The sequence below is a fragment of the Colias croceus genome, chromosome 18 (assembly GCF_905220415.1).
Source record: "Colias croceus chromosome 18, ilColCroc2.1".
Taxonomy (NCBI): Eukaryota; Metazoa; Arthropoda; class Insecta; order Lepidoptera; family Pieridae; genus Colias; species Colias croceus.
The window spans coordinates 4,361,486-4,381,651 of NC_059554.1; the positions used below are offsets into that span (position 1 = coordinate 4,361,486).

The 20,166-nt window shown below is 35.3% G+C and overlaps 3 protein-coding genes across 3 annotated transcripts; 2 read left to right on the forward strand and 1 right to left on the reverse strand.

The window, feature by feature from the left end:
- The first annotated feature begins 572 nt into the window (after window positions 1–572).
- LOC123699956 (protein salvador homolog 1) lies at window positions 573–4,658 on the forward strand. The gene is made up of 11 exons (XM_045647014.1): window positions 573–700; window positions 832–997; window positions 1,073–1,241; window positions 1,316–1,397; window positions 1,473–1,580; window positions 1,801–1,930; window positions 2,295–2,405; window positions 2,481–2,658; window positions 2,853–2,989; window positions 3,185–3,317; window positions 3,529–4,658. Exons 1-11 carry the CDS (start codon window positions 671–673, stop codon window positions 3,596–3,598), a joined length of 1,314 nt encoding a protein of 437 aa, XP_045502970.1. The 5' UTR covers window positions 573–670; the 3' UTR covers window positions 3,599–4,658.
- LOC123699972 lies at window positions 4,580–5,416 on the reverse strand. Its single transcript, XM_045647032.1, has 2 exons — window positions 5,047–5,416; window positions 4,580–4,819 (listed from the first exon to the last, which is right to left on the reverse strand). Exons 1-2 carry the CDS (start codon window positions 5,258–5,260, stop codon window positions 4,671–4,673), a joined length of 363 nt encoding a protein of 120 aa, XP_045502988.1. The 5' UTR covers window positions 5,261–5,416; the 3' UTR covers window positions 4,580–4,670.
- Window positions 5,417–5,828: 412 nt separating this feature from the next.
- Window positions 5,829–19,438, forward strand: LOC123699973 (putative uncharacterized protein DDB_G0289963). Its single transcript, XM_045647033.1, is given in 4 exon segments — window positions 5,829–6,039; window positions 17,035–17,182; window positions 17,266–17,691; window positions 17,694–19,438. Coding segments are annotated over 4 exon segments (2,070 nt in total). The 5' UTR covers window positions 5,829–5,977; the 3' UTR covers window positions 19,128–19,438.
- The last annotated feature ends 728 nt before the right edge of the window (window positions 19,439–20,166 follow it).

Sequence of the window (20,166 nt, forward strand, 5' to 3'; positions counted from 1 at the left end):
AGAACACGCTTCTATTCACTTTACTACAGTCTACACAGCCTACTAAACACTTGCACTAAACAGTCGCTGTCCACACTTATGGCTGGTTCACACTTTGATTAGTGCGAGTGCAAGTGATTAGTGCAGGTGTTTAGTAACTACGTGTGGACAGCGACTGTTTAGTGCAAGTGTTTAGTAGGCTGTGTAGTAAAGTGAATAGAAGCGTGTTCTATTTTTTTGCGAGTGGACTGCGAGTAGCCACGTCCCGCGCGCCCTCCCTCCCCTCACTCGCAGCGTGCCTGCCACTAAACACGTCTGGACAGGAGTGTTTAGTGTTTAGTGTTTAGCGTAGTGTGTAGCGTCGCACGCGGCACGCTTGTTGTTGTACAAAATGGCATTCGCACTAATCACCTGCACTCGCAGTGAATTGGACACTACTCGCACTACACACCTGCACTCGCACTAATCACCTGCACTCGCACTAATCAAAGTGTGAACCAGCCTGTAGTTACTAAACACCTGCACTAATCACCTGCACTCGCACTAATCAAAGTGTGAACCAGCCTTCAAGTGCGATTTTTCTTGGGCTACTGAATCTGAATTCCGAATCTGGGAACCGAACGTGTGTAGACGGGCGTTTACAAAATTGGCATTAATCATTTGTCATTGCCAAATTACCAACAAAATACAAATGTCAATACAGATTACAGAAAAGCCTGGCGTAATAACGTTTTTATTTTTGTAAATGAATTGCTTGTTAAAAATGAGTGCTTTAAAATAAAAAAGAAAATAGTTTATGTAATTTTCATAGTATAACAATAAATAGAAATGACAAAAATAATTTCTTTTTAGCTCGATCCTTACCACCAATTTACAACATTGTCGAAGCGTTTAATTGCTGTTGTTGTTTATACTCACCAAGTTTATACAAACATGATATCGCGCAAGGGACAAAAGGCAATTAATGAAGGTGTCGTAGGAAAGTATATAAAGAAAGATACTCCACCGGATTTACCAAGTATGTCTTATTTATCTATCAGAAAAATATATTCGTTTCGATTTAAGTATTTACGATCTGATTAATTAATTACAGTCATTAATGTATGGACCACTGGCAATAACAGAAGACCACGAAGTCAACCATTTGGGACAAGCGATGGAAGCTCTCAAAGTACTGAAAATAAATTTGGTAAAGCTCAAACAATGAGTGGTCATGCTGGCAAGTATACTCCGAGTGAATCAGTACCCAATTTAGCGCACAGGTAGTATAAATGTTTTTATGTTATGATGTAGTTTTTGTAATTTGTGTATAAAACAATATTTCAATGTTTAACAGGTTTGCTAGTTTATCCGCCGGGAGTGAAACAACTAGTGTTGCAAGCAATTTTAATTCTCAGCTTCATTTGGACACAAATATAGTAAGACATTACTTAATTAGTGTTTAACAAAGAAAGTATGATAGATATTAAACAAATTGTTAATTATTTTTCCAGGCTTCACATTCAACACTAAATGATATTGATGATTCATTTAGTCGTCAAAGTAGTTATAGATATTATCATCAAACCCAGGAAGATCCAATTTATCAAAATCAGCAGCAGGTAAAAAAATTATAAGCATGACCTACATAAATGTTGCATTTTATCGATGTCTTAGATAGTTTACCAACGTTGTGTATCAATACTAGAAAGAAGATTGAAGTGTGCTTTTTGCGAAAAATAAATATCACCAGAAATGATTGCACTTATTTATTATGAACATCCATTCCAATAAATTCAAAGTAATTTTTGGAAATATACCTATTGTTTGTTAAACTTATAGGTACAGCAACAAAAACAACAGCAGTACAGTTCAAGGGAGACCAGCATGCCTAGAATATCTTCTAATTTGAGTTTAACACCCAGGATCCATCCTCCATCTCCACACTCTATAAGACTTCATGTTACCGATTGTGAGTATAAAAAAAACACAATTTTAATAAAACATTAATCACATTATGAGGAATGCATAGAAAATTTTAATAAGCTAATAATGTTATTTTATATGAGTGTTATTGCATTCAACTAATAATTAAAAAAATATTTGTTGCAAATACGATTAAGTATAAGTATTAGTTGATAGTAATGTACAGTAGCATTCAAACTTAATGGCGGCTCGGGACATCGTACGTTCTGATGTGCAATACGCAAATTTGGGTATCAGGAACTCAACTTGACTGTACCTACACGCACCTGCACTCGCAGCTAACTTCCAAACCGCCATTAAATTTGAATTGAACTGTAATGTTTTATAATATAAGTTATTTTTTGTTTTAGCCTATAATTCCAGCAGCCAATCATCACCAATTTATACAAATTATGTTAACACTCCTGCTCTTCCATATCATAATAAAAATCATGGTGGAAATATGATAACTTCTAGTCAAGGTTAGTTTTAATGATCCTCTAATCTAACAGCAACATTCACACAATAGCCGTAAAACATTTGACGTTTTCTTACAGCCTCGGATGAATGCGAATTACCATTACCGCCTGGTTGGTCTGCTGACCGAACTCTTCGTGGGCGTCGTTACTATATGGATCATAATACTCAAACAACTCATTGGACACACCCTTTGGAGAGCGTACCCCGCCCATGGCAACGCGTGTCGACGCCTCAGCATGGGGTCTATTATTTTAAGTAAGTTATAAGGGATATTATGGTGTGTCCAAATATGTATGCATTTGTGCATGCTGAAATTTGTTAAAAAATAAGTAAATAAAAAATTTAAATTTAACCCTGCAGACCACCTTTTTAATTTTCACCATACCTACTACGACCTTATTCCCCAAAGATTAAACCAAACTTTAAAAATATAATTTTACTCCTTTTAGTGAAATAACACAACAGACAACATATGCACACCCTTGCCTGGTGGGAGGATGCTATTTGGTGAGCCCACTCGTTCCGACACTTGTGCCGCCGTATCTTTTGGAGGAAATTCCACACTGGCTGGTCGTTTACTCGAAAGGTAAAGTATCAATTATTATAAAAAAAAACAAACACTTATACTTGCATGTGTGGGTACTTAAAACCTTGTAATGTACCTACACAATAGAAAATATATTTAAGAATATACACTCCATATTTTCGAACCCTCATTTCAATTACTAGTTATTTTGTCAATATTTCCTCATGTTTTATATTTTTTTTTAATCAAACACAGCTGATCAGGAATTGGATCACAAATTACGTTGGAATATGTTCCGTCTGAGCGAGTTGGATTGCTATTCAGATATGCTTACACGACTTTACAAACAAGAGTTACAACTAATTGTTATGAAGTATGAACAATATAGGTAAGAATCTAAATTTCATATTCATATTAAAAATATATCAATTGTGAATGTTGCAATAGTAAATGCTCCATTTTTATAGACAGAGAACAATTTTTTTACGTTTTTAATATGTTTGACAGACCTATTAGTAAAGATTAAAGAAAAGTATTTTTTTTTTAAATATATAACTTGGTACTTATTCACATGAAAGATTTTCAAACTTTGTTTACAGGTCTGCTTTGCTGCAAGAACTTGAAAGAAGAAGACGAGCAAAGTCATACAATGCACTCACAAATCATTGATTTTGTAATAAATAGTTTTATTGAACTGTGATCTTAGATAGTATATAAAAGAACAGTTATGGAAACAAGTGCCTTAAATTTGCCTAGGAGGCTTTTATAAAAAAAATTATTGATCTAAAATTGCTAAGATATAAATCAGTTTACTAATGCAATAATTTAGATTGCACATATTTTAATAAAATTATTTTGAATAATAATGTAATTAATCATGATAATTCAATCTATTTATATTTAAACCAACAGGTTAAAAGCATAATTATTGTTGTCACAAATAAGGACAGAATTGTAAAAAATATTTGCATTATATACAAATAAAAAGCATCCAATTATGTCATTGGAAACTCTGTGTTTATTAGAAGACTAAAATAGGCAATAGCTTTCTTCCAAACAACTCTTTACTTTTAATTTTTTTCATCTTATTATGGAACTATAGAAGATACAACATGTCAACAGATTTTCCAGTTGTATCAAGTTGTTCCTGTAAGAACAATTGAGAAGCTATTATTATGTATGTGGTGTAGGTACATAGCTTTGCACACCTTCATGCTAAATAGCTGTGACACAAATTTGTTGGTAAAACCGAAGGATCACATAAGATATTATCATTCTTAATTTTATTATTGCATCTACAATTTTTCAGGTAGGTTAATTATTACAGATGCTGAAAGTACATATTTAAGCACACTTTCTTCAAAACTATTTATTTCAATATGTATAATTTAGGTTTTCAATCATTTCTTTTATACTTATTTGTGAATAACATAATGAAGCGTGTATAATCTTCCAAGGTGACACTGGCAGAATTACGAAATACTAAGCAAAATTGCCATTAAATAAAAAATTGGATTGAATTTGAGCACAAGTTTTAAAATATTTATTTGCATTTCTTGCCTTTTTAGCTAATATATAACAGCTACGTTATGTTTATTGTTTATTAAATAATATTTTGATATTATGGAAAGTAAAAAATAATAACTTGTATTGGATGTTTTTTCTACCGTCTTGCACTATTTAATAAGATTAAGTATAAATCACAGAACAATAAATTATTTACATTTGATATTAATAATTATTATTCACTAAGTTCTTCATTGTATTCATCTCTACGAGGTTTTCTGACTTCTTTTCCATCAACAATATCATATTCATCTACCTTTTTAAAACCCGATATCCTTACAACTTGAGCATTTTTAATACCAAGTGTATTGGCCCAAGCTATTCCTGAAAATTTAAAAAGATAATTTAACTATGAGTAGGTAAAATTAGCTTTAATTAATATTCTATCACATTTAGAATGTGCTTTATATGTTTAAGATAGACCTGTCTGTATCGGCTATTATTCATTTATTCAAAACTAGGCTAGCTAGGCTGTCTAGATGGAATGGGATAGGTACCTATAAAAGTCACTCATGAATTCTTATACTCTTGAGAATACATAAAATATATACCTGGAGACATAGATTTTTCTTCGTCACTTTTTAAACCATAATAATGTGCCCAATCAGCCTTTCCTTGGTAAAGAGAATAAACCATTAAACCAAACGCATTCCATGCCAAAAATCCGTAAGCTAAACTCAATCGTGTCTTCCAAGTCTGTGCAATATCTTCTGGTATTGGTTTAGTCCGTTTTCGAATAATCTTGTGCCACCACCGAGGTATCATTGTGTGTTACAATTTAGTAATTAGTTACGAAACTAGACTGTCCATAAATAAAAGCAGTGGAACTGCAATCACGCTGCTAAAATAAAATAATTTTTTTGACTTGTTACGGCATAGGTATAGTCAATTGTCAATTTTCAAAACATAACCTCAGCATCATATGCTCAGACTGTCAAGTGTCAAAGAGGTCAAACTATAGAAAATTCACAGATGTACTCACTGTAGGTACAGATTATATAGAAAATATAATATGTAGTCTATAAACTAATAATATTTATTTTCATTTTCCTATATCCCAAGGTTGCCTGGAAGAAATCGCTTCAAAGCGATAAGGCCGCCAATTTTTACGGTGAAGATTCATTTTGTATGTTATTGTATTTTTATATCTGTGCATTGTACAATAAAGTGTTTTTTATTTATTTATTTAATAATAAAATTGCAGCATTCAATTAATGTAAAATTGGAATGTCTATTTTTAATATTAAAATATCCGATTATTGCCTAACTACACCTAATTTTCTTATTTTACGGAACCCTGAAATGAATAAAAACTTACCTATTTACCTCGAGAATTAGGTTTATTATTGTTTATGTAATCAAATCACAGTCAAATCAACAAATATAATATTTGACATAAAAAAAGCAGTTCATAGCCATAATTTTTCACAATCACAATTTATATAGATTTTCCAGAGTTTTTCCTATAAAATTGTCTATCAAATGCTGGAAAGGTTTATCAGAGCAGTGAGAGCAATAAAAAGAACACCATCTCAAATTTCATTGTAAGTAGATTCGTTAGCTAGATGCTACCCTTATGCTACCATAGATGCTACAGGAGTAAGGACAATAAGTAACAACTAAAAACTTCCATAACCCTCAGTCACGTAGTAACATCACTTCCCGGGTTATTTTTTCCCTCTATAGGACGTTATGCAGATTGCAGAGCTTGACCAGTTTTGTCTGCTGTTTAGTTATGATGGACCGAAAATATTTTTTTTAGATTCATTATTATTAATAATTTATTTTGACTTGGTTAATCTATCTAGGTATATATATATAAATACCAACTTGGGCACTAAGTTGATCCGGCCCGACTGCCGTGCATTGCCGACTCCACCTTTTCCCCCATATTACTCGACTCCGGTTGCATAGATCTTGCCCGGAGTGGCAACGGCGCAAATATTTGGGCGACGTTGCCAAACGTATTCATGGAGAAATTGATATACTCAACATTTTTATTGCTAAGATCTCGAACTGAATCGACTCCGTAACGGCCGAAATTCAGAAACCCATAAACACTTGTTGGCTCCGTTTTATATACCAAATCCAAAGTCGTATGTTGATCAGATCCATTTATATTATCAAAATTACAGCTTTATTTGATCCGACAGAACGAAACTGTATATTAAGTAACGTAGATTAATTTTTCGTAAACACTACAGTATTTGTTGGCTCCGTACACAAACATATTATAGTTAGGTATAATGTTCCATACATTGCTAAATCCGCCTAGACTAGACGAACTCGACTCCGTAACGGTTCAAATTTTGAAATGCTCAAACACTTCTTGAATCCGTTTTATATACCAAATCATAAGTCGTATGTTGATCTGTTCCATTTATATGCACTTGCATGACATTGACATGGAGATATGAAATTAGGGCTAGCAAAAATCTCCTGAGTTTTATGGAAGTTGAAGAAGTCGACCGTAATTCAATTGAAACTTATTGAAAACGTCGTGAAACTAAAAATACGGAACCCTAAAAAGATAGATATTTGGACGAACCTTTCGTCATACAGTGACGGTGATAATTCTCAAGTAGTATGCAACCTACAAATAACAACCTACCACTTGAATTAGGGCAACTCTTTCGCGAACGCTTCACGTGATCCGTCAATATTTACTATCGGATTACGATATTTATTGACGTGTAGGGTAGTGTATTGACGGATGAAAATATATCGCTGGATTTCTGGAAATCCTTGTGATCTGATCCCAGGACCTAGATCGCTATATTTATCTTGCCGTCAGTATTGATGGTGTAGGGTGTGCTGTGATCTCTCCCAAGATACATCAGTAAATATCAAGATAATTATCATAATATTTGTTGACGTGTAGCGTTCGCCTTTGCCCTGGTTCTGACATCAATCTGATAAAATAATTAAAATGTTAGATTTAGGTCAAACAAATGACGACTCATATTCCTGCACAAATTATCCATTGCGGAGTAAATATGAGTGTACGCAGATCGCCAACATGCAGTGGGTACTGCCGGTGGATCGCATCCCGATCTATCGAAGCTAAGTTCGTTTTCTACGAGTTCTACGCCAACTGATACTCAAATTACTTACAGAAAACGGAAACAACCGCTAGAACAAGATTGCAGATTTAGTGATGATATGAAGGATATTCGGTCGGAGTTGAGCCGTATTTATTACTTGAAAAATATGTATGCTCAAATAAACAAATAGTAAACAAAATTCATGAAAACATTTCTGAGGTAAAAATACAAATTACCGAAATTAAATCGTCGAACGAACAATCTTTGAATTTAATTCGCCAAAATACGAATCAAATCAATGAAATTAAGTCATGCATTGTAGCATGTATGATAATTACTGAACAAAACATATTGAAGAGTGCTATTTCTCAATTAGAATCCCAGATAAACCAGGGTGAGAGTAAAATAAAATCACTGGAATTAAATCTTCAATCAATAAATCAGTCAGCCAACCCATCGGGTTTTACGTCTAAAAATCAACTTCATATAAATTAAAACTTAATCAAGGAACTACGGGACAGAAAGAGCCGCGAAAAAAATATAATTTTTAATGGTTTCCCAGAAAGACATCTTATAATTCAGAGGAGAGGAAATCTAAAGACAACTACGAAATTTTAAAAATTACCTCACTAATAAGTTCAGACCTAACGAAGCCAGTTAAAATATATAATTATAAATAACCTTAATTCAAACAGCTGTAGTACAGGTCTTGATGGTATTACTACAAAAGCAATTAAATGCATCAAAGAAAAATTAAATCATACTTTAAGCGACTGTTTTAACCAAGCCATAAGTCATAGACGTTTTCCGGACTCGTTAAAAATAGCGAAGGTAACTCCTATCTATAAGAGTGAGTATTCGGTTTTGCCAGTATTGTCAAAATATTGGAGAAGATTTTACACACGAGATTACAAAAATATTTAGACTCATTTAATTTTAATTCAGTGCGTCAATACGAATTTAAGCCAAAAAGTGAGCTCTGTGAGCGAATATGGACCTAACTATTAAAATAAAACAGAACATTGACGCAAACAATATAGTTTTGGGAGTGTTTATTGACCTACAAAAGGCCTTCGATACCGTTTCTCACGAACTTTTAATAAAGAAATTAACATCAATTAACATTAATGGTAAAGCACTAGATATGCTGAAATCATATTTAAAAAATCGATCACAAATAGTTAAAATAGATAACCACGATAGCATTCCCTTACCAATTACATGTGGCGTACCCCAAGGTTCGATTCTAGGCCCATTGCTTTTTTTAATTTATATTAATAATTTACAAGATTTAAAGCTAAATGGTCACCTAACACTTTATGCGGATGACACCTGTCTGTTTTATTTTGGTCCTTCTATACATGATAGCGCAAGCACAAAATGAATTAAATAAATGGTTTCAATGCAATCTACTAAAAATAAATATATCTAATTTAAAAGCTCATAAAAAAATTATTCCACCACACGCTCCACTTAAAATTAACGGTGTTGTATTAGAACATAAAACCCACGAGAAATAACCTAGATTTGCGAATCGGCAGCTCTCTGAAATGGAATTATCACATCGACCACCTAAAAAATAAATTATCAGCACTTCTTAGATCTCTGCGTAATATTACTTCTTGCCTTCCTCATAAATTACGCCACACCATCTACAACACGTTAGTAAAGCCGCACCTAATGTATTTAATAGAAGTATGGGGGAGTGCTTACAAAAATAAATTAGCGCCACTCCAAATTTTACAAAATAAAATCATTAAAACTATCTTTAACTATCCTTTTTTAACTTCTACAAATAAAATCTACGACGACACTAAAATAATGAATTTAAAACAATTATACTTTTATAATACGTGTATGTTCATATGCAAAGCGCTACATAAAAACATAAATACAAATATTATAATCTCAACATCAAATCGTCACTATCCTAATAGACGAGCTATCTTGCCCTCCCAAAGATCCGAACAAATTATGGAAGGCGAACGGCAACATACGTTTTTATAACGGGAATAAGTGCCTTTAAACCTTCAAGTGGCTAAGGCCGCAAGCGACCAATGGCTGAGCTCGGTGGGCTCTGATTGGCTCATTTGAATCGGATATATATATATATATATATATATATATATATATATATATATATATATATAGATATCTCCATGGGCACTATGTTGATCAAACGTGCCATATAGTTAGTAGGTAATTATTTGATCCGTTTTCACTTGTTGATCCGGTTGGTATTTGTGGATCCATTGCCACACCACCGTCCGTATGTGGATCCGAACGGAGCCACAAGTGTCACCATCAGTAATAATAATAATTACGTGCTTTTTATACAAATCCACCTTTTTTGCGTTTTAGCTCTTGTTGATCCGATTCAAATGAGCCAATCAGAGCCCACCGAGCTCAGCCATTGGTCGCTTGCGGCCTTAGCCATTTGAAGGTTTAAAGACATTTATTCCCGTTATAGAAACGTATGTTGCCGTTCGCCTTCCATAATTTGTTCGGATCTTCGGGAGGGCAAGATAGCTAGCTCGTCTATTAGGATAGTGGCGATTTGATGTTGAGATTATAATATTAATTGTATTTATGTTTTTATGTAGCGCTTTGCGGATGAACATACACGTATTATAAAAGTATAATTGTTTTAAATTCATTATTTATGTGTCGTCGTAGATTTTATTTGTCTAGAAGTTAAAAAAGGATAGTTAAAGATAGTTTTAATGATTTTATTTTGTAAAATTTGGAGTGGCGCTAATTTATTTTTGTAAGCACTCCCCCATACTTCTATTAAATACATTAGGTGCGGCTTTACTAACGTGTTGTAGATGGTGTTGCGTAATTTATGAGGTATGCAAGAAGTAATATTACGCAGAGATCTAAGAAGTGCTGATAATTTATTTTTTAGGTGGTCGATCTGATAATTCCATTTCAGGGAGCTGCCGATTCGCAGATCTAGGTTATAATTTTGTTATGAGCTTTGAATTTAGATATATTTATTTTTAGTAGATTGCATTGAAACCATTTATTTAATTCATTTTGTGCTTGCGCTATCATGTCATGTATAGAGGGACCAAAATAAAACAGACAAGTGTCATCCGCATAAAGTGTTAGGTGACCTTAAGATTTAAATCTTGTAAATTATTAATATAAATTAAAAAAAAGCAATGGGCCTAGAATCGAACCTTGTGGTATGCCATATGTAATTGGTAAGGGAATGCTATCGTGGTTATCTATTTTAACTATTTGTATTTGATCGATTTTTTAAATATGATTTCTGCTTTACCATTAATGTTAATGGATGTTAATTTCTTCATTAAAAGTTCGTGAGAAACGGTATCGAAGGCCTTTTGTACGTCAATAAACTCCCAAAACTATATTGTTTGCGTCAATGTTCTGTTTTATTTTAATAGTTAGGTCCATAGTCGCTGACAGAGTGTTACTTTTTGGCTTAAATCCGTATTGACGCACTGAAATAAAATTAAATGAGTCTAAATATTTTTCTAATCTCGTGTGTAAAATCTTCTCCAATATTTTTGACAATGCTGGCAAAACCGAAATTGGCCTATAGTTACCAGGTTTTTTTTTTTTTTTTTTTTTTTTTTTTATACCACAACCGACAAAGGAGCGGGCGGTGTACTAATGAACATGATCACCGCCGCCCATGGACAATTGCAAAGTCAGGTAACTTTGCGATTGTTTTGCCGGCCTTTGAGAGACGCGTAGGCTCTTTTTTTGAAGGCATCCATATCATAGGTAGATGGAAACACCGAAGATGGCAAGCTGTTCCACAATTTAGTTGTTCGGGGCAGAAAATGCCGTGAAAAGCGCACAGTTGTTGAGAGCCACTCATCCAGGTGGTGCGGATGGTACTTGAGCTTATGTCGTGCAGTGCGATTGTGGAATTTGGCAGCCGGTATTAAGCCAAAAAGTTCCTCGGAACACTCCCCATTGTACAGGCGGTAGAATACGCACAGAGACGCAACATCCCGCCGCAGTGCCAAAGGATCGAGCCGATCGGTTAGCTCGGGTTTGCCGACGATTCGAGTGGCTCGACGTTGCAGGCGGTCAAGAGGAAGTAGTTGGTATTGGGGTGCTCCAGCCCAAAGGTGAGAACAGTATTCCATATGAGGCCGAACTTGTGCCTTATAGAGTTGCAGGCGGTGAGCTGGCGTGAAATACTGTCTCGCCCTAGCGAGCACCCCAAGTTTCTTAGAGGCCAATTTGGCCTTGTCCTCTAAATGACCCCTGAACTGCACGTCGCTCGCAATGTCGACACCGAGAATCCCGATATTTGGCGTGGCTTTGAGGAGAGTGTTTTGAAATCGAGGAGTCACCGTGAACGGCTTCTTTTTGGCGGTGAATGCGCACACTTGTGTCTTTGATGGGTTGAATTTAACAAGGTTAGTCTGACCCCAACTGGATATTGCATCCAGGGTTTTATCAATGTTGGACACAAGTTCGTTCCGATACTGATCCACCTGCTCCTGAGAGATTCGTGCGTGCCCGGAGTATGTGGCATCGCCAGTGCTATCATCAGCATAACAATGAATATTATGTATTTGCAACATATCATTGATATGAAGAAGGAATAGCGTAGGCGACAGCACACACCCCTGCGGGACACCAGCATTCACAGGCTGCGGCTCTGAGCACGATCCGTCGACTACGACCTTAATGCTGCGTGCCTGGAGAAAACTGGAGATCCAACTGCATAGTTTCTCAGGGAGCCCGTATGAAGGCAGTTTAGAGAGAAGACCTTTGTGCCACACCCGATCAAAGGCTTTCGCTACATCTAAACTGACTGCCATAGCTTCCCCCTTACTCTCAATAGCGGAAGCCCATCTGTGCGTTAAATAGACCAAAAGATCGCCAGTCGATCGACTTCCACGGAAACCGTACTGATGGTCGCTTAACAACTGGCGATCTTCTAGGTGACGCAACAATTGGCGGTTGATTATGGTTTCCATAACCTTGGAGAGTAAGGAGGTTACCGCAATCGGCCTGTAGTTTGATGGGTCAGAGCGTGTGCCTTTTTTAGGGATCGGGTGTATCAAGGCAATCTTCCAACTGCTTGGGACAGTACTAGTGGTGTATGAGTACCGGAACAGGCGCGTTAGAACCGGAGCTAGCTCAGGAGCACATGTTTTTAACACTATTGCAGGAATGCCGTCAGGTCCATTCGACTTGTGAATGTCAAGGGAAAGTAGGGTTCTTCGCACGGCACATTGCGTGAATTTCACATCAGCCATAGTACTATTACAATGTGGTATAATAGGTGGAGTCTTTCCCTCGTCATCTAGAGTCGAATTTGACGCAAAGAGACTTGCCAAAGTTTCGGCTTTGTCTCTTGCAGTGTGGGCCAAAGTATCGTCATCCCTGCGTAGTGGAGGAAACGTCGATTTACAAAAATTGCCCTGAATAGCTTTGGCAAGGGACCAAAAAGCGCGAGTACCAGATGGGTACTGGGTCAGCTTCTTACCAACGCCTTCAATATACTTTGACTTTGCCTTTATGATACTGTTCTTGTAAGATCTGGAAGCAGCATTATATCTTTTTTTCAGTCGTCTAACGTTAGGATCCTTTACCGCTTGAGCTTCTGCCCAGGCCTGGAAGCGTTCCTGCTTCAAACGAAATGCCGTTCTGCATGAGCGCCCAAACCAGGGCTTGGACTTGCCACCAACAGGAATTACAAGGTTAGGAATATAGAGTTCCATTCCCTGCAAAACCACATCGGCGACAGAGTCTGCACAAACATTAGGATCACTAGACGCAAAGCAAATTTGCTTCCAAGGGTAGGATGCAAAAAAAGTGCGCATCCCATCCCAATCGGCCGACCTGTAATGCCAAACACGACGGTAGCTGGGTGGTCGAGTTCGAGATTGGCGGGTGAGAGGCACTACACTCCGTACCATACAGTGGTCGGATGACCCAAGAGGAGCCTCAACGGTTACCCGATAGTGGTCAGGATGTGAGGTCAGCAGGAGATCTAACAACGACGAAGTATGTTCCTCCACATCAGGGATTCGCGTGGGTGAAGTTACAAGTTGCGTTAGGCTATAGGACAAGGCAAAGTCATGAAAGGATCGCCCCGCGTGGTCTGTGGTTCGTGATCCTAGCCATTCAACATGGTGGGCATTAAAGTCACCTAGCACTACAATTTCAGCGGAGGGAACCCTTTGTAGTAAACTATCGATCGTTCCTTGAACATGCTCAATAAGCCGGTCAGATTCGGCGTTTCCACTATGAGACCGGTAAAGACACGCGTAAATACGGGGGTGGTCATCGCAGTCAATGCGTAACCACAGTATGGATAGATCATTGCCTTCAATAGTACCAAGGCGGCGGCAACAGATGTCCTCCCTAGCGTAAACGCACACACCACAGGTTCAAATTTTGAGCCACTCTTATAGATAGGAGTTACCTTCGCTATTTCTAATGAGTCCGGAAAACGTCTTTGACTTATGGCTTGGTTAAAACAGTCGCTTAAGCTATGATTTAATTTTTCTTTGATGCATTTAATTGCTTTTGTAGTAATACCATCAAGACATGTACTACAGTTTGAATTAAGGTTATTTATAATTATTTATAATTATATATTTTTACTGGCTTCGGTAGGTCTGAACTTATTAGTGAGGTAATTTTTAAAATTTCGTAGTTGTCTTTAGATTTTCTCTCCTCTGAGTTATAAGATGTCGATTCTGGGAAACCAGCAAAAATTACATTTTTTTCGCGGCTCTTTCTGTCCCGTAGTTCCTTGATTAAGTTTTTATTTATATGTAGTTGATTTTTAGACGTAAAACCCGATGGGTTGGCTGACTGATTTATTGATTGAAGATTTAATTCCAGTGATTTTATTTAACTCTCACCCTGGTTTATCTGGGATTCTAATTGAGAAATTAAGTAGCAGTAATAATCATACATGCTGATGACTAATTAATTTCATTGATTTGATTCGTATTTTGGCGAATTAAATTCAAGGATTGTTCGTTGGACGATTTAATTTCGGTAATTTGTGTTTTTACCTCAGAAATGTTTTCATGAATTTTGTTTACTATTTGTTAATTTGAGCATACATATTTTTCAAGTAATGTACTAATACGGCTCAACTCCGACCGAATATCCTTCATATCATCACTACATCTGCAATCTTGTTCTAGCGGTTGTTTCCGTTTTCTGTAAGTAATTTGAGTATCAGTTGGCATAGAACTCGTAGAAAACGAACTTAGCTTCGATAGGTCGGGATGCGATCCACCAGCAGTACCCACTGCACCACTGCTGATTAAACGTGTTGGCGATCTGCGTACACTCATATTTACTCCGTAATGGATAATTTGTGCAGGAATATGAGTCGTCATTTGTTTGACCTAAATCTAACATTTTAATTATTTTATCAGATTGATATCAGCATCAGGGCAAAGGCGAACGCTATACGTCAATAAATATTATGATAATAATCTTGATATTTACTGATGATTCAAGAGGTAGGTTGTTATTTGTAGGATGCATACTACTTGAGAATTATCATTGTCGCTGTATGATGAAAGGTTCGTCCAAATATCTATCTTTTTAGGGTTCCGTATTTTTAGTTTCACAACGTTTTCTATAAGTTTCAATTGAATTACGGTCGACTTCTTCAACTTCCATAAGACTCAGGAGATTTTTTCTTGCCCTAATTTCATATCCCCATGTCAATATCATGCAAGTGCATATAAAGGGAACAGATCAACATACGACTAATGATTTGGTATATAAAACGGAGTCAAGAAGTGTTTAAGCATTTCAAAATTTGAACCGTTACGAAGTCGAGTTTGTCTAGTTTAGGCGGATTTAGCAATGTATGGAAGGTTAACTAACTATAATATGTTTGTGTACGGAGCCAACAAATACAGTAGTGTTTACGAAAAATTAATCTACGTTACTTAATATACAGTTTAGTTTTGTCGGATCAAATAAAGCTGTAATTTTGATAATATAAATGAATCTGATCAACATACGACTTTGGATTTGGTATATAAAACGGAGCCAACAAATGTTTATGGGTTTCTGAATTTCGGCCGTTACGGAGTCGATTCAGTTCGAGATCTTAGCAATAAAAATGTTGAATATATCAATTTCTCCATGAATATGTTTGGCAACGTCGCTCAAATATTTGCGCCGTTGCCACTCTGGGCAAGATCTATGCAACCGGAGTCGAGTAATATTGGGGTAAAGGTGGAGTCGGCAATGCACGGCAGTCGGGCTGGATCAACTTAGTGCCCAGGTTGGTATTTATATATATATATATATATATATATATATATATATATATATATATATCTCGTTTTCCTTGGTCACGCGCACGGCATCACGCGTGAACGGGTGGACCGATTACGATAATCTTTTTTTTATTATATTCCTTGAAGTACGAGGATGGTTCTTACGTAGAGAAAAAGTAAATATGTACCACGGGCGAAGCTGGGGCGGACCGCTAGTAATGAATAATAATTAATTCATATAGTTTTATTGTTATTGTCTAATGTTGAATACCTATAACCAGCATGTGTAAAGTTATTGTAAGCAACAAACTTTCGTGACAAGGTTATATTATAAGCAAGGTCGAAGGTCACTGTTATCTGCGGTACCAGGAGATGCCTGATACATAGTTAAAGATTGTTCATACTACAGCACCTTTTTATTTTATTTATTTATTAATAAGAGATACACATTTACCCGCAGTGTCGGTGACTATTTGTAAATTTCTCGTTTGCGGGTATTTGGGAATTAAAAGCTAAGTTTTGAATTTACACTTGCAATTTATTATAGCCAAGTTAATTTTATTTTATGGAATTAAAGTATCATCAAAAATACAGACTACAGTAGGAACAATTCAAATTTAATGGCGGCTCAGAATTTAACAGAACAGATCATGCGTTTGATATGAGCGGGACGTGCGCATTCGCACTCGCACCTGCACCTAACTTCCGAACCGCCATTAAGTTTGAATAGAACTGTACCTATCTATCAGCATAAATTAGTTATCAGTACTATCATTTTAATTTCTTTGAAACGAAAAGACTTCAGCCTACTCAGCTGCCCAGTAAATCCGTAAATACTTTTAAAAACGAAAATGGTAGAGATTAAAATTATGGTAGCATAGCAATCATTCTCAATTAGTTAATAAAGCGTTAAATAATATACAGAAATAATAAAAGCTTGTAATGAAATATGTACCACATCCGATTGATAATATTAATACTCCTACTATGTACATGCACAATGTGTAACTGTTGTTATTCAGCAACGATACTGCGAGTAGCATAACCTTAGCAAAGGCTACAAGTCGATTGGCAATGATTTCACTTGGGACTACAGTCCCAAACAATTTTAAAAATTGTAAAAAGATATTTCGTTATAACAACTAAATGGGAAAATCGAATAAAAAGTGAATACGTTTTTTTTATAAAATTGAATTGTTGGTTTATAGCAATATTTTAAAAACTTATCTGGTTCTAGAGTCAAATCTGAGCGAATAAACGCATTGAGAAAACAATTCGATGCATTTTTAGAAGAAGATAAGAAGCGGAAAAGTCGTAATGAATATATTTTGGGTTGGCTTGACAGGGTCCGGACCTCTACCACTATCACACCTGTGCGATATAAGGTACTTTAGTACTTACTAGCTTATTTCAACGCCATGTAAGTAATAAGATTAAAATAATTTATTTTTCATCATTATTTTTTCAGGAAAATCAATGTGATTACTCACAAGAATTAATAACAAAGTCGTCAGAATATTTACCTCGATTCAGAACACCAGATCCACACAGAAACATCGTATCGACATATAGAAATTTAGATGAAACGGCAATATTAAAAGAAATAAGTAAGAGTTATATTTTGATACCAAAGAAGCATTCAGTTCCCGACATCAAAAATCGTTTTTCTATACCAACTTCTTCGAGTATAACTAATTTATCTAATGATACTGATTGGAAAAGTAAATATGATATTCTTAATGAAATAAAACAAAACGATGAAGAATATATTAATAAGAAACACCAGGATGTACCACAAACTTGCAGCGTGCCAGAAAAATTATATTATGACAAATACGACTTTCCAGAAAAAGACAATAATTCAGATAAACATATTAACATAAATGAAACGCCCCGGAACAAATAAATATTGAGAACAATGGAGATGAACTACGTAAAACAAATGATTATCTAACAACTGCACCTCAAGATACAAACAAATATGACAAAATTAAATGTAACGAAACACTTGATCACACTAAAAATAATTCCTTGAATGATGAAAAAATACATGTCGCAAATAAAGATACGATGGTCGAAGATTCACTTAAAAAAATTGATAATGATTTTACAAAAAATCCCGAAAAGTTCATACCTGAATTAAACGTAGTCAATAATGAAAACTTGCTGTTGACACCAGAAAATCAGAGAATTATCAATACAGATAACGGTAAAACACATGAATTCGAAAATGGAGATTTAAATAAAATAAATGAGGATTTAAATCAAAGAACTCAAGAAATTAAATTTAAGGAAAAAGAAAATGATATTCTTAATAACTTTAAAGAATCTGTTAATCATGACTTCGAGACAAAAATTCCATACACCGATAAGAATGAATATAAAGATCTGAACAATCAAAATATATGTCAAACTGAATCGAATGATAATAAACAGCACGTTTCGACAACACAAAATTCGGATTTTATAAACGTAGATAAATTGGAAAGTACAGAGCGGATAGAAGAAAATATTACAAACCTATCCGAAACTCAAGAAATTATAGAAGATGATAACGAAGGTAATATTAACTTAAAAAATGAAGATATTCCCAAAAGTTTCGAAGAATCCAATTTAATCGGTTCAGGTGAGCAATTCCAAACGGATATTGAAACAACTAAACTGAAAGATACTACGGAGAATGATACATCTCAAATAAAAGAATATGAGGATGAACAGAAAAATATGTTTTATTCGGAAAATCCCAATGAAAACTACGCATATAATGAAAAGTTAGGAGGAAACGCTGCAGAAAATGAGACTTATGAAAACAATGAACAATACTCTTATTACGAGGCTGTTAAAGATGAGGCCAACTATGGCCCCGAAATAAATGAACACGCAGAATCAACGGAACCTTATGATCCTAATTATGAGCAACAATATGATAATCAATATGTTGGTAATCCTACCCAATACCAAAATGAAAATTATGAACAAGGTTACTATAATGTAGAAGAGCAAAATCAGGAATATCAACAAGAACAATATCAAAATTACGACCAACAAAACTATGAACAGCAATATCACCAATCAGATAACCCTGTTGAACAGCAACAATATGATAATGTATATGATAATCATATCGTGGAACAAGAAAACCCTAACGTTACATATGAACAAGATGTATTGACCACCCAAATATCAAATGATGAATCTCAGGGGGAAAAACAAGTAAAGCTTGAAAATAGTTATCATGATAATGATGAAATAGGAAATGAAGGGGTAGAAAGTGTACCTCAAGAAGAAATTTCTCAAGTAGAACAAACAACTGATTTAGAAAGATCATAAACTTCTAAATGCTTTAATTTTAAAATCTACCTAGACATGAAATTATTTTTTGCTTTAGCTATAAAACCAAACTCAAAGATTAACCAAACAATAAAAAGATAAAAATACGCTTTAATGAAATGAAATGTAATGAAAAACCTGCTTGCTTGCTAGATCCGAAATAAATTATTTATGTAGAACATGTAAAAATATGAGTATTGTCGCAATATAATGTTTGTTTATAAGATTCTATCTGCATAATAATTTATTTTACTTACTATTAAATTCGATTTCGTATTATCAATATTCAAATAAATTTCATTGAGAATTGACATTTTTTTATTTTATTATATTGATATCTGCACTATCTTATATTATAGAGTCTAAAGGTGGGTTCCCACGGCCTGATTTCTTCACAGATCCGACCGCGTCAGACCAGACCACAGGCCGTACGGTTTCGGCGCATCCGATAATGCCTGTCGATACCCAAGGCCTGTGGTCTGGTCTGGCGCGGTCGGATCTGTGAAGAAATCAGGCCGTGGGAACCCACCTTTAAACCCCTTACAGACGACACAATTTAATCAGCCGATTTGATTGCCGATTGAATCGGGCCCAATTTGATCGTCTATCCACACGTACACAATTAAATCGCCAATTTTAGTTCTGCTCCGTTGCCGTTACTGACTGGACTTTTATTTTGCAACATGCCTCTTAGTAAAAAACAAAAATTGGGGCTGATTTTGGCCGTAACTACAAATTTAGAAGAAAGAAAAAGAAAAAGGATATGGAGCAAAGAATGGTTGCTTAAAAGAAATATTGTTAGAGTTAAATACTGCTAAGTTATATAAATATTGTTAGAGAACTGGACAGTGTCGATTTCACAAATTTTATGCGGATGGACCATGACACTTTTAATGAATTATTATCTCTAGTAAGCCCATACATTACTAAACAAGACACTGTTAGACTGAGAGAATCCGTTAGTCCTGAGGAGAGATTAATAGTAACTGTAAATATCTAGCATCAGGAAGAGATTACAAGTAAAAATTGGCCAATTAGC